We start from the raw sequence: 21,351 nt of genomic DNA, 5'->3' as shown, positions 1-21,351 counted from the left end.
CCTATTATTGCAAAAAAAAAAAAAAAATTGTGGTATTTTTGTCGGATTAAACATTTTATTTTGCTTTTATCTCCTACATCGATTTTAATACAGTTTCCTTTATCAACACTCTGTGTCTCTAAGTTATAAACAGTTGATGTTTTATTCAATAACTTATAGGTACTGATTTAAGTCATGAGTTTAATTCAACGTGAGTATTTAACATTGTGATATAATAATCCTATAAGTATTTTAATATTTACATTTAAATATATTTTAATTTAGTCTACGATTGTTCATCATAAGTCATAACCAGCGTTGTTCGGAATTGTTGTACCGTTACTTTTGTGAAAGTTTGGCGCCCTTTTTAGTTGGTCGACTCAGTTATTTAACGGATTGAAAATTATACGAAAAACATACTAAAAACAGAACTTTTTTTATTAAATAAAACTTTAAAAAATATCAAGGTTAAGGAAACAAATCAATGTTACATTTTGATTTATTTAGTGTAGTTATACACTTTTTCGACATGATCTTTGCTACAAAGCATAAGTCGAGAATAAAATCTAGTCGATAACTATAAAAAAAGTTGCAAGTATGGGACAGTCATTGTCATGTATATTTCTATTTCAATTTTACTCAAGTTACTAGAGATTTATATTTAGTTATGAAAATATTACGATCTAAGTAATGTTTATTTACAGAAAACTAAAGATCAAATAAGAAAATAAAAATGTATTACTTTTTTTTTGTTTTATAAATAATGGCAATAATAAATGAATGCAGTAATTTTCTATTTAATTTAAGTTTCATTGTAGAATAAGTGATTTACCACAAATAAGATATTGACGAGAATATTGTATCTTGTTGCCCGTTAGTATTGTGATTTTGTTACATGTAAAATATATACTAATTTATTAATTTTGAAGTGTAAGTAGTAATAACTAAAATAATATCCAATGTGAATTGTAGTTTAAAATGTATTTTATTTATTTATTTCATAATATTAGTACATTATATATGTTAAGTTATTTAATTGACATATTATTACATTAAAACACGAATTATTAGCTTACTTGAATTTGACATACGATTTCCGAATATGGCCAACAATGGACTAGAGCTGAAAAAGCGGCCAACGGTGTAACTAACAGTCCAATGGCTAAGTCATTGCATGCGAGCGATGTCACCAAATACCGAGGCTGGAAAATGGAAATAAAAAACTAGGTAACGAAGTTATTATTATTTTTTTTATTACACGTGTGATATAATATATGGACCTTTACATTGTATGTTATAAATTATTATGATGTATAATAATACAGGTGAAAAGAATATTTTACCTGTGGATGTATAAATTTCGTATATCTATCGCTGTTGATTGTGACTATCACCATAAGATTAGCGACGAGTATGGCCACTGTGAGTAACGAAACGAATGCACTCTCCGTAATACCCGATACGGTTATGCGAAATAATAGACCATTGGTGTAGATACGCGGATGCCAGCAGCTGCTATTGTACAAAAGTGGAGCTGTTAGCACTGTTGACCTGCCAGCCCTCATTTTATTACATGGTTTTATTCTAAAAAAAAATACGTTACATTAGTAAAATAAATGTTCATATTGTATTTACAATAATTGAGTTTTTTTTATTCTCTATAAGAAAAACATCGAAACCATTGAAACCAATAATACAAATTGAAATATTTGAAATTTGATGGATTTAACTTCAAATACTTAAAAAATAATAAAAAAAGTTAAAGATACAAGAAGTATAGTTAAGAAACATTTCTGATGTGTGCTTAATTTATAGCCGTGTAAGTACCTATCCACAATAATTTATTTGATTGATATAATATATCAATATCAATAATACTTTTGCGCATATAAATATTGCTGTAATACTATTATTACAGCAATCATTAATACAATCGATCAGTTTATCACAAAGTAATGATAAACGATTGATTGTATTTTCATGTTTGAGTGTATGACTATGAAATGATATCATGCCTGACGTCTGTGTATAGTATATTACCCTAAATTAATATAGGTATTAATAATATTATTCTAATATACAGGTACCTCTATTTACTATGGGCTAAACTATTATTATACCGTTATCGTATTGTATATTGTCAAAGAATAAACGACTGTAAAAAAAAAAATATTGTTAAATTTCTTGATTTCTTTTTTTGCAGTGTAACGAAAATAAATTTTAAGTACCTATTAGGTGCTTTATAAATTTTATTCTTATTATAGGTTGTATAACATGTTATCTTCATCTAAAACTTTGATCATTTCCGCATGTATACCATCCATGCATCCGTCTAGATAGTTTCAAGTCTTAAGCTTTTTTTAAAAAGGAATACAATGCTTTTACAATTTATTTTTAATAATGTTCCATGGCATTTGTTTATTCGTATTTATTTTAGATGTATTTAAAATAATCATGCTGTGAAACATTTTTGGATATTATTAATAGTGCGTGATACATTTTTTATACTTTATACTTTTGTAGAAGGCAAAAAGAAGAAATAATAATTATTTTTCTATTGGTTATAGTATTGATTACAGATTATTATAAATAAAATTTGTTCATACATACATTTAATTGTTTTGGTATGATAAACGATTTCTAGATCTATTTCATATATTTATATTGATTTTTAAATATATATTAATTATAATTATATGGTAATTTAACTTGAACCAAAAGAATTATATAGGGTCCTCTACTCGCGGGTCGTGTTGATGATGTTTTTTTTTTTGATCAATAAAAAAAATAATGTATATAGAGTCCTATTATATTATTATAAAAGTATATGAAATATGAAGTATATATTTAATTTTGGTTATTATTATTATTATTATAATTACTTATTATATATACTAATTAACAGTGGTGTTCTCATTAATATTTTCGAGAGTATACTATATCGTCAAATATAAACATTTAATACAATAAGAATATTTTTCTTATGGTCTATAGGAGTAAAGCCGGCGAAGAGCGTGTCAATAATATGGAAAAAAATTGAGATTGAGAGCATACGCAGTATACCCATAATATTGCGTATATGTAGTATACCCTATGGGAACACCCCTGCTAATTAGGTATAAAAAAAAAATACTTAAATAAAGATTATAATATACCTACTGAAAATAAATGGACAGAAAATAGAGAAAATCGCATCCACATATGTGATGGGTATGTCACTTAAATAATTGGGTTGTAATTATATTCAACTTAAAAGTGAAAATAGAATAATAAAAATTTCAAGTGTAGTGTCAGGTTTTTTTTTCTCAATAATGATTTTTTGTTTAGTTTTAACATATAAATTATTATTTACATCAAACTTCTTATCAAAAATATACCATACGTAAAATATTTTAAGAACTTTTTAACCATAAAAAGTTGTTCTCAAAAACATTTAACCAATACAATAAACTAAATGGTTTGAATTTTTATATTTTAACTAAAAAGTTAAAATTTAAAGATATATCAAATCAACAACTATATATTATATTAATCATAGAACTTTAATATAAAAATTATATTTTATAATTAATTAATAATAATTGTATTTTTTAAAGAATCAATTTATATAAATAATTATAATAGTATATAAATGGTTTTTTTATGCTGTTAATGTACTTAAAGATTATTCATTAGAAAAAACTAGTAACAAAAGATGAAGAAAGTAGGTAACTACTTTGCTGTAATTACATTAAATTGAAGGTACTATGGGTATTGGGTATTGAGTGTACTTCGTTATTAATTTATACATTACTTATTATGTATTAAATTTAAATTTAATAATAAATCATTGTATAGAAAAACGATTCTAAGCAAAGACGGCCTAAGTATATTTCAAGATATAATTACATGTATATTAAAGTAATTTATTTTACTATTAGTAAAACAGTAGGTTGATTTATTTTTTTAACAAAAATATTTTATTTAAAAATTTCTTTGTGTGTATAAAATATAACATATATTATGTATTATATATACGTTTAAAGTTTTAAGTACTAAGGAATAATATTTTTAAATTATAATAAACATAATTTCTTCAAATTTTAACTATAAATATCTATAAACAATAATTGTGTTTGTATATTTTTAAGATATTTTAGTTTCAGTATGAACTATGATTAAAGAACCTTCTATTAAATTTTCAAATCTTACCTATAAAAATTGAATATTTTATAAATTTACAACTATAAAAAAAAAAAAAAGGATTTTTAAGTTTTTGTGATTTTGTCAAAAACTAGACTGAAAATTCATATTGTAAAATCATACATAATAATATGTATGTATGTATTATAATTTCCTAACTTTTTGATATAGTAAAAATTTAATTTAATTTTATCATTTAGAACAGAAAAAAACTATACATAACTCAAAAATATTTTGAAAATTTTATCATACGAGTATATAGAAAATGCTTAAAGCTTAAGTAAATATTTGGAAAACATTTAAAGTTTTTACGGGAATTATTTGTCTTTGAGTTACACAGAGAAAAACCAAGTTATCATTTTTCATTTTAAATCGTGTTTGTTACTAGAGACCATTAGCAAAGTAGAAAATCTGAGCACTTTTTCTAAAATTAAAAAATTAAAAACAATACATATTATTTTAAAATCTGCAATTCGCTCAAAATCGAAAATTGTATAACATTAGTTATTTGAATCAATGTGTGTGTGTGAGTCAAAATCTTCCAATAGCTGGAGATTAATTTTTACGTCTTATTATCAAATTCATAGTTGTCTGGACAGTAGACGCTAGTGTATTTGTATAGCTCACTAACGCTACAGCTTAACATTTTTTAAGCATTATAAGTGTGTTAAATGTTAATTCTAACGTTATTGATTAATTACGGTAGATAAGATTTTATTATATTATTTGTCATGGTTTAAATATATATCATGTTACGTTTTCACTACATTTCTTTAAAATTTTCTTTTAATTTTAGCTACTCCGTGTTCTGACAGTTTTAATTAAAAGGACAGATAATTAAATACATTTAAAAATAAAAAAATAAAAAAGCTCGAAAAGGTGAAACGCCAAAAATGAAAGTAGGTAGTGAATATTAATATTATATTGTTTTATTACTCTTATCTATAACCAATGGTAATACAGTAATACATTTTAAATATCAATGGATTTTATATATCATAAATACTTATATAACTTGTATATTTTGCATCTCTGTAACACCATATACAATCACAAATATAGCTTAAAATATTTCATTGAGATAGAATTATTTGTAACTAACTCAATTTAAAACGTACGATTTGATGTTTTAAATTGTATAATTTTATTTTTGTTTTTTTTTAAATAACACAATAGGTACTATTATTTGCTTTTTGTTAATATAAATCGAGTACACTCGTGCACGATAGTGTAGTCGACGTTTCATAGGTAAGTCGTTACTTTTAAATTATTTTGTTTCCTTTGAAGCATACATTATATATTTATACTTATGAAGTCTGAAATGTGAACATATAAACCATAATATGCATGTGCTTCAGGGCAAAGGCAACGTTTTAGTTTTGTTCGGATAATAATAATATAGAATAACAGTTTGTCGCGAAAGTTTAAACATTACAATTTAATATAAGTTTTTTAAATGGACTTAAGTTTTCATTCTGTATCAATTTGTTCACGATAGATAATCAGGCTTCCTATTTTGTATAATTTTTCAACATTTGTTTAGATAAAATAGTGAATTGTCTACATTTTTTTAGACTTTATTAAGGATAAATTATGTATCTTAAGCAGTAGTATAGTATTAAAGTAAATGGTTTACGGTTTACCTATGCAATTATAGTCATTATATTCAATATACACATAATGCAAAATTGAAAAAAATAAAATCATAAATAAAAATTATTTATTTTCTAGCTTTATTAATATATTTAATGTATAGACCTCAACCAATTACAATTTAAATAATTCTTAATACGAATATTTTTATATTCATTTTTTAAATTAGATTTTTCATGTTTTGTGTATAGCTTGTATTTTAAAATATAAGATTTACGTAATAGAAATAGTAAGCAACACTATATAATATAAGACACGAAATAAATTAATATAACGCACAAGGAAAAAAAATATTTCAATGAAAATCAATTAAAACTTTAAATATACCTATGTAATTTTTTTTATGATTTGTTATAATTGTTATAAAGGTTTTGAAAACAAAGAAAATAAGAGTATACAAGTATCTAACAACTATATATTTATATTATTATGTAGATAAAAACAATTACATAATAATAAATTATAATTTAATTTTAATCATTTGTATTATTTAACTTATTATAAATCAAATATTTATAAATTATTGTTTTTATTGGTGGGCTAATGTAGTTTGTCGGTATACTATAAGACTTACGCATATGGGTAACAACTTTTAATTCAAAAGCAACGATCAATAAAATTTCATTCAAATGCCGATTTTGAGGTGAGCATTAAAACTGAAAATTGTCAAGGTTATGTTTAAAATGAGTATAATTAGTAATTATGTAGGTATCCATTGCAAATGATACCCAATTTAAATGTATTCATAATTTTCCCAACAATAAATAACAATAAGTCAATAACGTATACTAACAACTTAAGTACGACAGTCGACAAATCCATAGTTTTTTTTTCTCCAGGCATGTAACAATGATTTGTGACCTATGAGAAAGTCACATTAACCCTACAGAAATACATACAACGTGGCACCATTATATTTCAAGAAGACCCTCCTCTTTTCGGACTTTTATTATAACTCCTCGGGTTCGCCCGTATTATATACATTTTTTTTCCGATGTAACCCGGTTATATTCACCGAATCGTATTTACGACTGTCGGCGCTCAATAAAAATGTCATCGTACTAGTAGAACACGCGTTACTTTGGTGTGAGAGGTAGTCTTGGAAAATAGAAAGAAAGAGTAAACTAGAAAAAAATGATTGTTTTACGAGTGGGCGGAGTGTATATTATGTGCGTACAATAATATAATGATGTTATTTTTATTATAGATAATATGAATAAATCGGGAAATGGTTACGTTTTATTTCATAAAATAGTTCTAACATTTTATTCAAGTTATGTATAAAATGTACTCATTTACTCAAATGCATAATTGTTTTAATATAAATCATTATCAATTTCCATTATATACACTTAATTTAATAACCAACAAATTTACGGTTGTAAAAATTATGCTATGTAAATTAAGATAATAGAGGATTATCAGCTATTACAATAATAATAAATCGATGCAAATAATGAAAATGTTGTAGATGTTGAATAAATATTTATTTTATACATAAATCGTTTTGTATAATAAACTATTTCTGATAAAAAATGATGTGGGTTTTATTGTGTTAAATTTTAAATGGTTAAAAAAATTTCCAAAATAACCTCTAAGTTAAATTTTAATATTAATTAAAAATTATATATTCATAATATCTTCCTATAATGTGTTTTAAAAGTTTAAAATATAGTGTAAAAGTGGTAAATAAACAATGAACAATAATATTTATACGTTAAATATTTACATAATTATTTACTACTAATATAATTGTAAAACTATAAGTTAAAAAAGTGATACATGACTATAAGTTTAAAAGTAAAATATAATAAATACACTAAGTATAAAAAAGTCATGCGAGATTCCAACCAATATACTTGGGGCCTAAAATGTAGCAATAATTTAATATTTATTTAGACCGATGAAAACTATTTTTTGAAGGTAATAAAATATGAAATTATGAATATATCTAAAAAAAAAAAAAATAAAATACTATGAAATACAAATTTCTATTGACTTATTGTTATAGATCGTATTAATTTTACACCTTTTAATAATACTCATTCTTGTCAAAGTTTAATCTTAATGGGTTTTTATAGAGTAATAACTTCCAGCACATTTAGTCGATCGATAACACTTAATATATATATATATTTTTTTTTTTGGATAAATGCCATTTCTAAAGCGCTTTATAAAATAATCTAATTAACCGTAACCCTTCTTTTAAGTGCTACTAGAAATTGTCAATTGTTTTGCGCATAGGGTTTCCCGGTTTCTTTTTCTACGATTTGCCAATAATTATTGATAAATAAATATTTATGTTGATAGTTGTCATTGCAGGTTAGTTATTTTATATTATACACAAAATTATAATACCATTAATGGTTCTCAAAATATTAAACAATAAACTAAAAGTTAAAAATTAAAATGTAAAAACTTATAAGTTGTGTATTCATTATTATACCTATACAGCGCCTATACTGCAGCGTAGACAAGTGTATACGATATTAAATAAGTATTAGCTATAAATAAACATGGTATTATGTACAAATAAAAAATGGACCTTTACTGTTTTAAAAATACTAATAACTATAATATATAAAATTACACATAGTATGATAGTTGAAAATCGACAGTAGTTATTAGTTTTTTATTTATTTAAAAAAAATGTATTTACAATTTATACAGTTCTATAATGTGTAATAGGCAATTTTGTCACATATGATATAATAATAATAGAATTTATTGGTAGGTACTCAGCAGTATCAACTGACTAGTTATACTTACTTGATTAAGTTGAAATTGCACCACAGCTCTTTTTAATTTTTCTCTAATGTTCTTAGACATTTTTTTTTAATTGTGACACACGTTAATCCATTATAGTATAATTTGTGTCAAAATTATGATCAGGTGAATATCTTGCACGAAACGCACGATGGAACACTTTCACTGTCATACATTTTCTGAAAATAAAATAAATGTAAAATAAAATAATAATTGCCCTATTAACTTACAGAGATTATTGGTATTAAAATAAAATTTATGGATTTAATTAGCTTATAACATTTATATTTATACTTTATAACAAATCCAATATTTTATATTTTCAATATCAAATTTGCTCTCAAGATAATTATTCTTAAATTTAACATTTCAAATAACAATTACCAGATAATATGTAGATTTTAGATTTTTTTTTCATTTTACCAAAAGATTTAACAACAATAATACTTACTATTTACAATTTACATTTATTTTTAAATATTTAAATAATTCGCATAAGTATTTGTTTGTTATATATAACATCATCTATGATATGTATTATTCATGTTGTGAAATGTGTTTTAGAGATTTTTATAATATCATCTTATTGAGTTATCAAATATATTTACCAGTAAACTTTTTATTTTTATTTTTAATTTATGGTTATAATATATTATATTAATTATCAATTGAATAGTATTAATTCATTATAGAGTGGATATCAAAACCCAAACAAAATTCTAGGGTTTGAAGGGTGTGTAGAAAGCCATGTTTCACCCTGTCAACATAAAACCCTATCCGGTTGTCTGATTTTTTTTCTTTTTTTCCTTTTTTCTCGTTTTTCTTTTTTTTTCCGGCCCGAACTGCAGCCAAAAAAAATATTTCTATACATAATACAGTTCCCGAGCTCCGGTCGCGCGCGTTAGAAAGTTGTATTAGTAACTCGACGAAAAATAACAAATCGCCCCTCACCTTGGCCGGGACGCCAAATAAATTTACCCCCGAGGTCCCCCGACTACACAAGGGACGGACATGCAGACAATCTCTGCTTTTCACCCAAGCCCCAAGTGTAATCCGTTTTTATTCGATCTCGTAAAATACTGAGGCTTTCCTCTTTCTCTTTCCATTTATTGTGGCCACAAAGTATTCTATCAGCCAAAAACTGTATAATATATACTTATTTATACATAAATATTACATTATAATAATATACATTTATGCTTTTATATGTTATTTTCATCAATAGTATGTTAAATATTCTAAAATAATTATATTTTATCAGTCTGTATTTTATGTACAGAAAAAAATTAATTAAAGTACCTATTCAGTATATAGGTCATAGGTAATTTGTATTCAAAAATACAGTTTGAAGGTTTCATATGGTGTCGAATTCGATTAAATTCCTATTAAAACACGTATTATATATGTATATGGTTATGCTAAATTAAAATATAATCAATAATTATACAGCGTGAATTAAGTTATTATTTTAGGTACTTATTTAAGAGATTTAAATTGTAGAAATTAATAATATGCAAGTTTATAATACGTTTAAAAAGTATAAACTATAATGTACCAAATATTAAAACTGAGCTATAGATTTTTTATTTTTAACAGAAAATCATGATACAATTATAAAACTAAAACATAAATTAATACACTCAAGTAAAACATTCATATGCAAATAATGGGTTGTAAGGTAAACATACATTGTTGTTTAGCATAAAAGGGTAAACCGTAAGAATTAAATTTACTTATATAGTTGGGTACAACAAATAATGTAAATTCGTTTGTAACTTTAAATAAAATATTCGTCATTGTCGACTATTTTATAACTATTAAACACAGACGTATATTAAAAATGTTTAATTAACCACATATATATTAGCAGTTGATACATTTTGATAAATATTTTCATGAGCAATATCATGAAGTTTTTTTAAATGAACCTACTAATCATGCGACTTGAACGCTTTATTCATCATTTTCAGATTTTTCATTGTTTATTCAAAATTCAAAATGTTTATAGTATAACGTGATATATTGACGAGAGTAATAATTTTAACTGGTTTAATAAAGATTTTAAATTAAAATCGAGTGCCGTAAGTAATAAAGAAGTGCGTCAAAGAAATTGCTACTTTATTTTTAAAATATTTAAAATCCACCTTTCCATTCTCTCGTGTTAGAAGGTTTCCGTTTAATACATTTTTAATGCTTCACGGAAATGACGATAGGAATAGGAATTCTGATTTTTGACACATACTATATACTTACGTACGTATATACGATTTTTAGCTTTTATGCGATGGCGGCCAATAATCTCCGTGAGAAATTGCATGATTATATTGAAAATCCTCATATTCCACGCCGTGAAATACCGAGTGATGATCTTTGAATCACTTGTGGGGTATTAGCGACATAAGTGGTTTTTCGTCTCTACTTGCCGCAACGACCGTGTTGGTTAGTGGAAAATGGAAATCAAATAGACCGATTATTGCGCTATCACTGAGACATCGACCGTGCGACCACTACGTCTATGTGATGTTTCGTTTTAAGAGGTAAAATAATATAGTTGCCATTTTAAAATTAGCATACTAATCAATCAAATTTGACGAGCCGATCGTCTCACGTCTGGCCGGACCGGTTGTATTCACTTCAACAGTTCAACATGCCGGAGTAATCGCGACCGATCTATTTTTGGTCATTGACAACTTCCACTATTATGACCACCAGTTTGCACTAGGTAGTGATCACGAATAACTGGCCTAGTAGTATTATTCTCGTCCAGTATACGACTCCGCGTAAATCCGGTTTTATTATATAATATTGTTACATACATTACCGATAATCGATCAACACGTTCATAATATTATTATAAACTGTAAATGCGTATAATAATTGTATGTATATATTATAGAAATGTGTAAATATGTTTTGCAGTGTTCGGTGTTCATCATCATTGACGGAATGTCATTGCAGACCGAATCACTCAATTTGTTCACGAGTGGTGAGGTGACTTCCAGGAAAGAGGAGGAAGTTACGGTTGTTGAACTGTAAAGTTGCGCGGTTTATGTGACATCTCTGGGCCTTTTGTGTAACGACGAATGAATCGTGGTCTGTGATTACGTACGTGAGCGGGGGAATTCGTTACGCGTTTGGGGAATTGGACTCGTAAACTGCGACGATGTTCTCTGGGGAGAAGACGAAGCAGAAGAGAGGCGTACTCGACTGTTGCGATGGACGAGCGTTTTAAAATCCTACAGAACTAACGTCATTTTCCCACACTCCCCTTATACACATTACACACACACACACATATATATATATATATTATTTATTATATTCCCAAAATGTGGATTGATGTTCTAAAATACAACATAATATGTGTTTAATTGAAGACAAAGAAACCATAACGTTTTGTCTTTTGTGTCTCTAACTAATCGCACTAATCGAAAATGGTAAATATATATTTTTTAAATGTTTGTGGTTTTCATTGAATATTTATATTTGTATACTTGTTCGTAATAATTTATGTTTATCCATATCAAAATATCATCGAAAACTATTTTTTAATACAATAACATAATACATTTATGTTCGTTAGTAGTAGGTACGATGTTGCCTTCAAAGCCACGAAGTAATATAATATAGTTACCATTATCACAAAATTATATTTATTTGAAATTATTATTATCATTTGAAATTGTTTGCTATTTAAAATATTTGAAACGTGTAAATCATTAAAATCGTTAAAAAGTTTTACTAACAATAAATCTTTGAAAAAAGTAGTTAACTGGTAAAAATATTATCTGCAAACAACATTTTTCAAATGGAATTTAAAACATTTTTCAACAAGATTTCCCATTATTTTACGATTGTTGGCAACAATTTTATCGTACTATAAAAACTTAATCGAACTTTAGAATAATAATTGTGGTAATCAACATGAATAAAAAATATATATGCAAACAAATGTTGACATATTCATAGCTATCGTTAGCCTTAACGTGTTTTTAAAAAAATATTCATGATAGGTATTCAAAATCTGAATTAGTTTCTGTTGTCACTTTACATTAGGTGGTTGGGTACATATAACACGTGGTTAAGTAATAAAATATTTGAATCTTATAAATTTAGTGCTATAAAATGTCGTTAATCCTATAATATATTAAAATCAAACGCAGGCCTGTATGATATAATTATTTACAAGTACTTAAATGTATTAAAAATTGTCACGCCCTACGTTAATTTGTTTTGCCTTCATCACACCATAATAAATATAAATTTTTGACGACATAAATAAAGATATGTGCATATAGCTAAATAAATAATAGAAAATAATCCAACAAGAATACAATATTTCTTACGAAAAATTATAGACTTAATGTATAAGAAAAAATGTTACTGACCCCACATCCCTAAATGAGACTCACTTGTGTACAAGATTTTTCATGAGTAGATAGTTTATATTAAAACCATAAAATCTAAAAAACGTATAAAGACAATTGAAAATTATTTTTTATAGATATTTAAAGTTCCAATTTAGATGATAAATGTTAATTATTTTGTTATAATTTAAAAACACTATACATGGGAATTTTTTCATATAGGTATTTATATTATTATAATTTATACTATGCACAATAACATTTTTGATTTATTTCGTATACAATAATATATTGTTTAATTATAAACATTTAACACATTTTAATAGTGACCCGTATGATATCTAAGGTAAGTACAGCAGATAGTGGTACCCGCTTTCCTACTTTTTTAATTTTTAATTATATTAAAGAGACATTTTTACGGTGCGTATTTAGACAACTACGCGACTACTATTTTAAGGTAATTTTATTTGGATTTTATAAAATCTTTATACTTACAAAAAATATTATGAGTAAAAAATTCTAAATAACGGCCATAGAGGTATTCCAGGCTCTAATAAATAAAATCTTTGAATAAGATATATTTAGACGATTGCTATACGTCTTACTTTAATGGTTCGCCATATCGCGATCGGTTCGTATCTGCCGACAAGCTTGCTAGACCTTAAAAGAATAATTATTCAAAACATGTATTAGAATACTTTTGAATATTTTTTCTCGCTGATTAATGTTAGTTTTGGAATAGTTGGAAATCAATGTTTACATAGGTTTAATCAATAATACATCATCCCACCTGTTAGATGTATAAATATAAGTATTCTAAAAAAGTATTGTACCTAATAACTATTTAGGTATAATAGGTATATAGTATAGCAAATAATAATGCTAGTAACAATAATTATAGATTAGAATATAGGTTGTTTATAAAAATTTGATTTGTCGGATGTTTAAAATTACATCTATATCGAAGACTAGAGCCGTTGAAAATTAGAGTGTGGCGAACCCAGAGAAAACTGTCGGTAGCAATTGAATTTTTATCAGAGAGACCAACAAAAAATATCGTACTTAACATAACATAACTGTAACGTAGACGATGGTATAAATTCTCGAACTAAGACACCATTATGTGTTGTCTCTGCCTTATAAATGTACAACATGTCAACATATTATAGCAAATTTGTATTTCGCAGTTCCAATCTTGTGTAGTAACTAGTAAGCTTTAATATATGAGTGAATATGACCTATTATCAAAGATAAAATTATTCAAACTTAAATATACGAACATTGTCTATATTTTTTTTTTATGATATTTTGATTTTTAAGTGGGTTATATCAGAATTCTAAATCGTAATATTTTACATACGCATACATAATATTAATATGTTCTTACCTCTAAATTTGTCAGTAGATTATACTATCGCTGATGTACCTATTAATAACGTTTACTATACACATATATTCAGTATTAATTAACATAATTCGATATGTTCTACGTTTTGAAGACCTCCTTTCAATATTATAGTGGCACGTGCAGTGTGGCGAAATTACAGCGGAAAAAGTCATGTTCCCTTTTTTTGAGTCATATCATTTCCGGTACAATAAATCTCTCGTTTTTTTAGTGTTGTGGATTATACAAGTCGAAGACGATTCGTTAAGGTAAGACATACATGGCAAATACACAGACATAAACAATAAACTAGATCGTTAACTCAGGATAATAGTTAAAGTCAATATCTATGATTATTTACTATAATGAGTTATATAACTAAAAAGTTTCTGTTTATTCTACGCTATTATACTTATTAATAATAACTCTTTTATATTCTGCAACAAAGTTGTTTAGTTTGCTAGAGGTAGTTGCACTGATTTTCGGCATTTTAAATATAAATAAATAAAATCGAATGTAAGTTACGCGCACTCGGATCACGATAAACATGAAGAAATAAACACGACTTATGTATGATTTACTAAAATCTACTCAATAACAGATTACTATTTGTCCCGATAGGTCTCAGATAAAATAAGAAAACGACTTCGTCAAATTATATGGACTATAAATACGTTATTTTAATTAAAATAAGCAAAATATTACGTATTATGCATCTAAAAACCGTATATATGCAATAAAAAATCGTAAAATACAGAAATAAGCAAAATAAAACTTTATATTTTGGAACTATTGACTACTAAACATTCTATAATTACCAATGTCTTATAAACTGTAAGTTTTATTATATTATCGTATAGTTTGACAATATACGTCAATTATATCAGTGAAATAATTGCTCTATAATTATTAATCTTATATTATTATTATTAATCTATATTATACGATTGCAGCTGTTGCAGTCATACATGTTATTCGTAAACGACGTATACACGTATTTATAGGTACACACACACACACACACATACATAGGTATATATATACAAAAGGTTTTTGATATTAATTAATGGCTGTAGACATTTTCCTCCAAAGATCTGATACCGTATTTCTCTTCTATTTCATGTTGGTAAGAGTTAAATATTACAACACATAATCACACATTTTACATGGACTTTCAGATTTATTTTTTAGCGATGCGTGGTCGATTGATAGATCATCACCAACATGCTACGTATGATCGCTACGCAGGCCCGGCTCAAGTGTTTAAACACACCTAGGCAAACTTGAGTTTTGCAGCCCCTTACATATAAATACTACATCAAATCTATAATACAAAAATGTTAAATATCACCTTTGAAAAATGCCGCCCTGGGCGTAGGCCTATGTCGCCTACCCCTTGAGCCGAGTTTGTCGCTACGCCAATTTCATTAATAATAATCGATAATTATTATTGTAGAAGATTAGAACGTAGAACTATATAAGTTTCTATTTTTGATGGTAAAATAATACGATGCATTAACGTAAACATTTGTATTTAACAGTTGTATGATAATTGAAAATATTTCTAACACAAAGTAAATGTTTTGAAAAATCAAGTAGCTATTATTTTTAGAATCAAAGACGATTTTGTGAGACTGTTAATTACTGTTGTTTTAATATTTTCTTCAGTCATTTTATTTTAAAGGATTTATTATCACTTATTGATAATTTTTATATACTATATATTTTTATTTTATTGTAAGTTTTTGTAATATGATTTAGTATTCTCGTATCCTATACTGAGAATATCACACACTTTGAAACCAGCAAATAAACTTAACATATCACTACGCATAAATAAACTTGCAAAATGCCTTTCAAAAATTATCTCTAATGCTTTAATGCTACTTGCACCAGTATTTGACTCGCAGATCAGAGAATGTTAACTGTTTCATTTTAAACGACATCTAGTGAACATTTCATCTTTGTAAACCAAATTCCTATCCTTTAAATATTCTGAGATATTCGCACATAAAATTCATAAAAGAAAATATTTAGAATATAACACATTATAAATTATTGTGTACTATATAGAGACTAATGACTATAGACCCATCAGGTATTTTTTTAAGCAAAATACATATTAATATTACAGTACTACAATATGAGAAAGTGCTAGTTGAAAGTTTAAATTTATAACTTTCGTTATATTTATTTAAACACATTTTTAGATACGACTATTAAAATACTTATACACGAAAAATATTTATTTTCTATTGATTTAAAATGTTAAATTTAACAAATTTTATATTTATTTAGGTATGCAATCAGTAAGATCAAAATTAATAATTACTGATCTAGATATATATTGATATTAAAATTTATTAAACTATTGATAAATGATGAGATACAAATATGACAGGTGACACAACTATTGAATATTTGATTCGTCAATGTCAAGTTTTTTGATGTTTTAATTTTAAGCAAAGTGGGAATACCAGTTTAAGTTTAGAACATATGCAATTGTAGTAGCAATTTAAATGTAGGAAATATATCATTTAAATAATGTAACAATTAACAATTGTGTTTTTAAATTTTTATATTGTGCAACATTTAAGTAAAGTTATGCTTTATAAATGTCTAATTGTTGTTTGAAATATTTATTTAAGATTTTATTTTTAATAAAAACCAAGAGAAATAAATTGTAAACAAATGTTTATTTTATATTAAACAAAAGTTTCTATTTTCGACCATTTATAATTACTACTGGCATTTATTTATTCTTTAGATTTTGTGCATCGTATATTGAAAGCATATATTTTTCAATATTCATATAATATAAAATGAAGAAACTTGTGTAAGTTTTTTTTCCTTTAGTATAAACCTTAAGTATAAAAGAAGAAATATACTCTAGGTCGAGTTTTATTACTTTGGTTTTCGATTGGGAATCACAAGTCTGGTAGTGGGTGGAAAAACAGCCAAGCGACTAATACTGAAGCCAAAACGTTACAAAATTTTCTATGTGTGTGCTTTGAAACTATGTGCATCTTGTTCTTTGGTCAATTTTAATTTTCAAATTTAGATAATTGATTTTTTCCTAATTGAAACATACATAATTGACTTTATACTCTACTATTCTTTAACCATACCAGTCATTGTTTTATGATCGTTGATTTATTGAATGTAGAAGACATTTTAATTTTTCAGTAGCATCAAAGAAATACTTAGTCCTTACCGTGTATCTTGTATCTACGTTTTTATTTTGAGTTTTGTTTAGTCAATACAAAAATTATCTAACATGAAATAAATATATCGTAAATTAAATTAAACTTCAAATTTGTATATTAATAAAAACATGTACCTATTTCTTAACCTTTACTATTTGTATTTGAAAGGAAAAAAATATTGATTATACAATAATTTGTGTTTACCCCTTGGCGTTTTCATCCTCTTTATATATTTAGAGACAACTTCATTGTACACGTTATAAACAAATGCCAAAACCTTACAATTTCTCAGAAAAATATTATGAAAAACTAAGCGAATAATTTTATGAGACAACTGAACAAGTGACATTTTAGACTGTTTTTAACTAAAAAAAAAATTGTAGACTATCGACTAAGTTTAATCATTTTTGTGATATTTATAATTTAATAATTATACTTGTGCTATATTAAAATATTTAAGATTAAATTTTTCTAGGCATAATTAAAGATTATGGTTGTATCTCTGCAGGCTTAGGCTGGTAATTTCTTTTAATTTTAGAGATCATAGCTATTTATAAAATAGACCAACAACATTTTTAGCCATGGTGTTGAGGCCTTGCAAATAACATGTTATGATACTTTTCATCAATGAGTGTACAAATAATGAGTTTTATAAATTTATAACAAGAACATTTCCGAGGATTTTCAAATAATTTACATGTGCAAAATTATTAACTGGATGCATTTTCATAATAAAATTGTTCCTAAGTTATTGGTTCTTATAGAGTGGTTATTATTTTTTATTATAATGTCAGAACTCTTGTTAAATTCGTGTCTAAAGCTATTTAGTCTGAGAACTTTGAAAGGATATTATATAATAGTTTGCTTGTCCATGAAAATATAATTTAGCGATTAGCATGATACATTTATTTCATACAACATAAATATTATTGTAACTTATCCACGAAGAAAAATATATACAATGATTGAATGATGTAATAATTGTAACACATATCAATTTATTTTAAATTATATTAGTATGTAATAACTTATGTGTAATTTACAGATTACAAAAAATTTATAATTTAAAATTTGTATTAATTGTTAGTAAGCACATTCAAGTAATTAAAAATGCATTCAAAGTTTGATTGTATGCACCAAGTTGGTCTATATAATGTTATTACTTATTATTATGTGTTATTGTTATTTTTTATTTAACAAATTAAACATAACATAAGTTAACATTACATTTTAAGATAAAATAATCTTTCTATGCATTTATTTTAAATGTAAAATTGTTCGGTATAAAAGTGTAAAAAATGCATTAAAAGCAAGGTGGTAGTAGGTTACCTATCACCATAAAGTGAATTTATTTTATACCAAAACACCAGTAATATGTATATTGTATATTTTAAATAAAGTTAAAAAAATAAAAAAAATGCAATATTTTTAATTCTATCTGAAAAAGCTTTTAGTATAAAATATGTTTTTCAAATAAAATAATACATTTTCTTGTATAAGATGTGTTACTATAAAATATTTTGTAAGCATATTCCAGTATTAAGACTTGAGTATTTTTGCGAGAAAAAATATCTAACTTTTCGTGAAAGACAAATTTGTCTAATATTTTAATTTGTTATAAAAAATTATAACAAAACAAGTTATATTGGTTTTGAATTTTTAAAAAAAATGCAATCCAATATTAAGTATATTAATGTCTTATAAATCATTTATAACACTTTGGCACGGTTTACCGGTATATTGATACCAGACTATTTTTATTTGATACTTATTCATTTATATAATTTGTTTTATTTTAATGTGAAATGATGGTTAGTATAAATGTATCGTAATACGAGATAAGAAAAAAATTCTGAATTTTTATTTAATATAATTAGAATAATATTGAGACTACCTATTTGATAAATAATTTCATGTATAGTTTAATGAAATGAAATCAGTCTATATCGTTTCACCAACATTTCGTTTAACACAAATACATTTTGCATAATACATAATATATAAATATAAGTTCTAAGTTACTAACTATCTAATATTTACTAGTTGAACATTTTATATTTATACTTCAAAATTGTATTCAATATTCTGTTTAAAAATGGGAATTAGATGTCTAAAGTTATAAAAAAAAAAAAAATTAAATTAAATAAATAAATAATAAAAATAAACTATAATAATAAAATACATTCATTGATCTGCTTAGAAATATTATTTCGTAAAATAAATTATACTTAAAATTTGAAAATGTTGTAAAAGCAGTATCTTATAAAATGTCAATAGACATAGTGAGATAATTAATACTTATTGTTAAAATAATCACCTTGAGTATATATTATAAAATGTATACTGTACCTATACGGTTTGGTTGGCATCTAAAATACTTTGTACATCGCCCATATTAATTGTAAACAATGAACAAAGAATTTGGATGAAAAAATGTAGGTAGACACCTTTACAAAATGTGTCCAAGTCATAAATCGTAAATACTTCATTATTTTAACTAATCCGTGATTTGTAAATTTAATTATTTTGAAAAATATTATTAATGAAAATGAATTTAAACTATATAGCTATACAGACATACAGTGTGTACATTTTGTACGTAATTATAGAATATATAGTGTATATTTTGCATTCATTATCCCTTTTATTTTTTATGGCATCGCCGACAGCAGGTTGAACCGCTTGATCATTACTACTCTTGATTACATTTATTAGAATGTAGCTTAATATCTGAGTGATATGTTTATTAGTTTTACATTAAATTTTTTTCTTTTTGTTATAGTTTTATTTAAAACTAATATTTATCTATACCAATTAATTTTAATTTATACAAACGTAAGTACAATTTTAAAATAGCATTATATTTTTGACTAGTTTTTCAAAAAATGGTTTATTTTTGTCATTGGTATTAGCGTTTCTAAATTACATATTTTTTCACAATATTTTTTGACTAATTTAAATTATTTTTCGTATAATTTATTTTGACGATTATTCTTTGAAGTTGATTCATTTTCTTGAACATAAAACTTTACATTTTAAGTTGTTTTTACACGTAGCTTAACTATGTAATTAACTATGTAATTATACGATTTATATTCAAACTGAAGTATAGTGAAAGACGGTGTTTTTTTTTTGTTTAAAATTTTAAATTGACATAAAATATAAATCGAATATCAATAGAAAAGTTATATTTATATGTCATATGTATGTTAAATAAATTAAATTTTTTAAATTTTAATATACTTGTATGTATTTATTAGTTATAAATTACATAAATTATCATTTTATATTTTTATGAGAATTACAACTAAAAATAAAAACGAAATAAAAAAATACAATAAACTTTTATAGTTTATTTCATTTTTCCGGTTGCTAGCAACATTAATGTAATTATATCTTAAAAATCATATTATTTATGATTGTTATGTTCAGGAGTATTACATGTATTCAATTACAGAAAATGGAGAATTTTTTTTTAAAGATAACATTTCCAATGACTTTTGTTAGGAAGGTAAATTATACAACGGAACAAAATTTAAAAATAATAATATTTAAAGGAAAACAAATATGTAGTCAAATGTCATACCATTTTAAGTAAAGTTTTGGAAGGCTTTTATTTTATTTCTTAACAATTCAAATATTATAGTCCATATATGCACTTAACAAAACGAGTGAATTATATGTATGTTTTTTCGTGATATTATAAGTGTTCGGAAGAACGGCGTAAACTTTGAACTACCGTCTCAGTTGGCATTCGGTGTTGTGTTGTTGAAAAAGATTTATGACCCGAAAATATGACCCTTTTCCTGCATAC

The 21,351-nt window shown here is 25.0% G+C and overlaps 1 protein-coding gene across 2 annotated transcripts in view; it reads right to left on the bottom strand.

The window, feature by feature from the left end:
* LOC113556101 (trace amine-associated receptor 1) overlaps positions 1-21,351 on the bottom strand; it is a 77,291-nt gene that overhangs the window by 16,567 nt on the left and 39,373 nt on the right. The window contains exons 3-5 of one of the 2 annotated variants that reach the window (XM_026960847.2): positions 8,584-8,759; positions 1,323-1,563; positions 1,056-1,181 (exon numbers count right to left, since the gene is read on the bottom strand). In XM_026960847.2, the coding sequence (XP_026816648.1) occupies positions 1,056-1,181; positions 1,323-1,544 (348 nt within the window). In that variant the 5' untranslated portion in view covers positions 1,545-1,563; positions 8,584-8,759. The remainder of the gene's footprint in view (positions 1-1,055; positions 1,182-1,322; positions 1,564-8,583; positions 8,760-21,351) is intronic. The other variant, XM_026960848.1, reaches the window with a different exon arrangement.

This window comes from Rhopalosiphum maidis, chromosome 1 (assembly GCF_003676215.2).
Source record: "Rhopalosiphum maidis isolate BTI-1 chromosome 1, ASM367621v3, whole genome shotgun sequence".
NCBI classification, from domain to species: domain Eukaryota; kingdom Metazoa; phylum Arthropoda; class Insecta; order Hemiptera; family Aphididae; genus Rhopalosiphum; species Rhopalosiphum maidis.
Note: the sequence above shows the minus strand (reverse complement) of the source record. Positions and strands in the feature narration are given on the sequence as shown.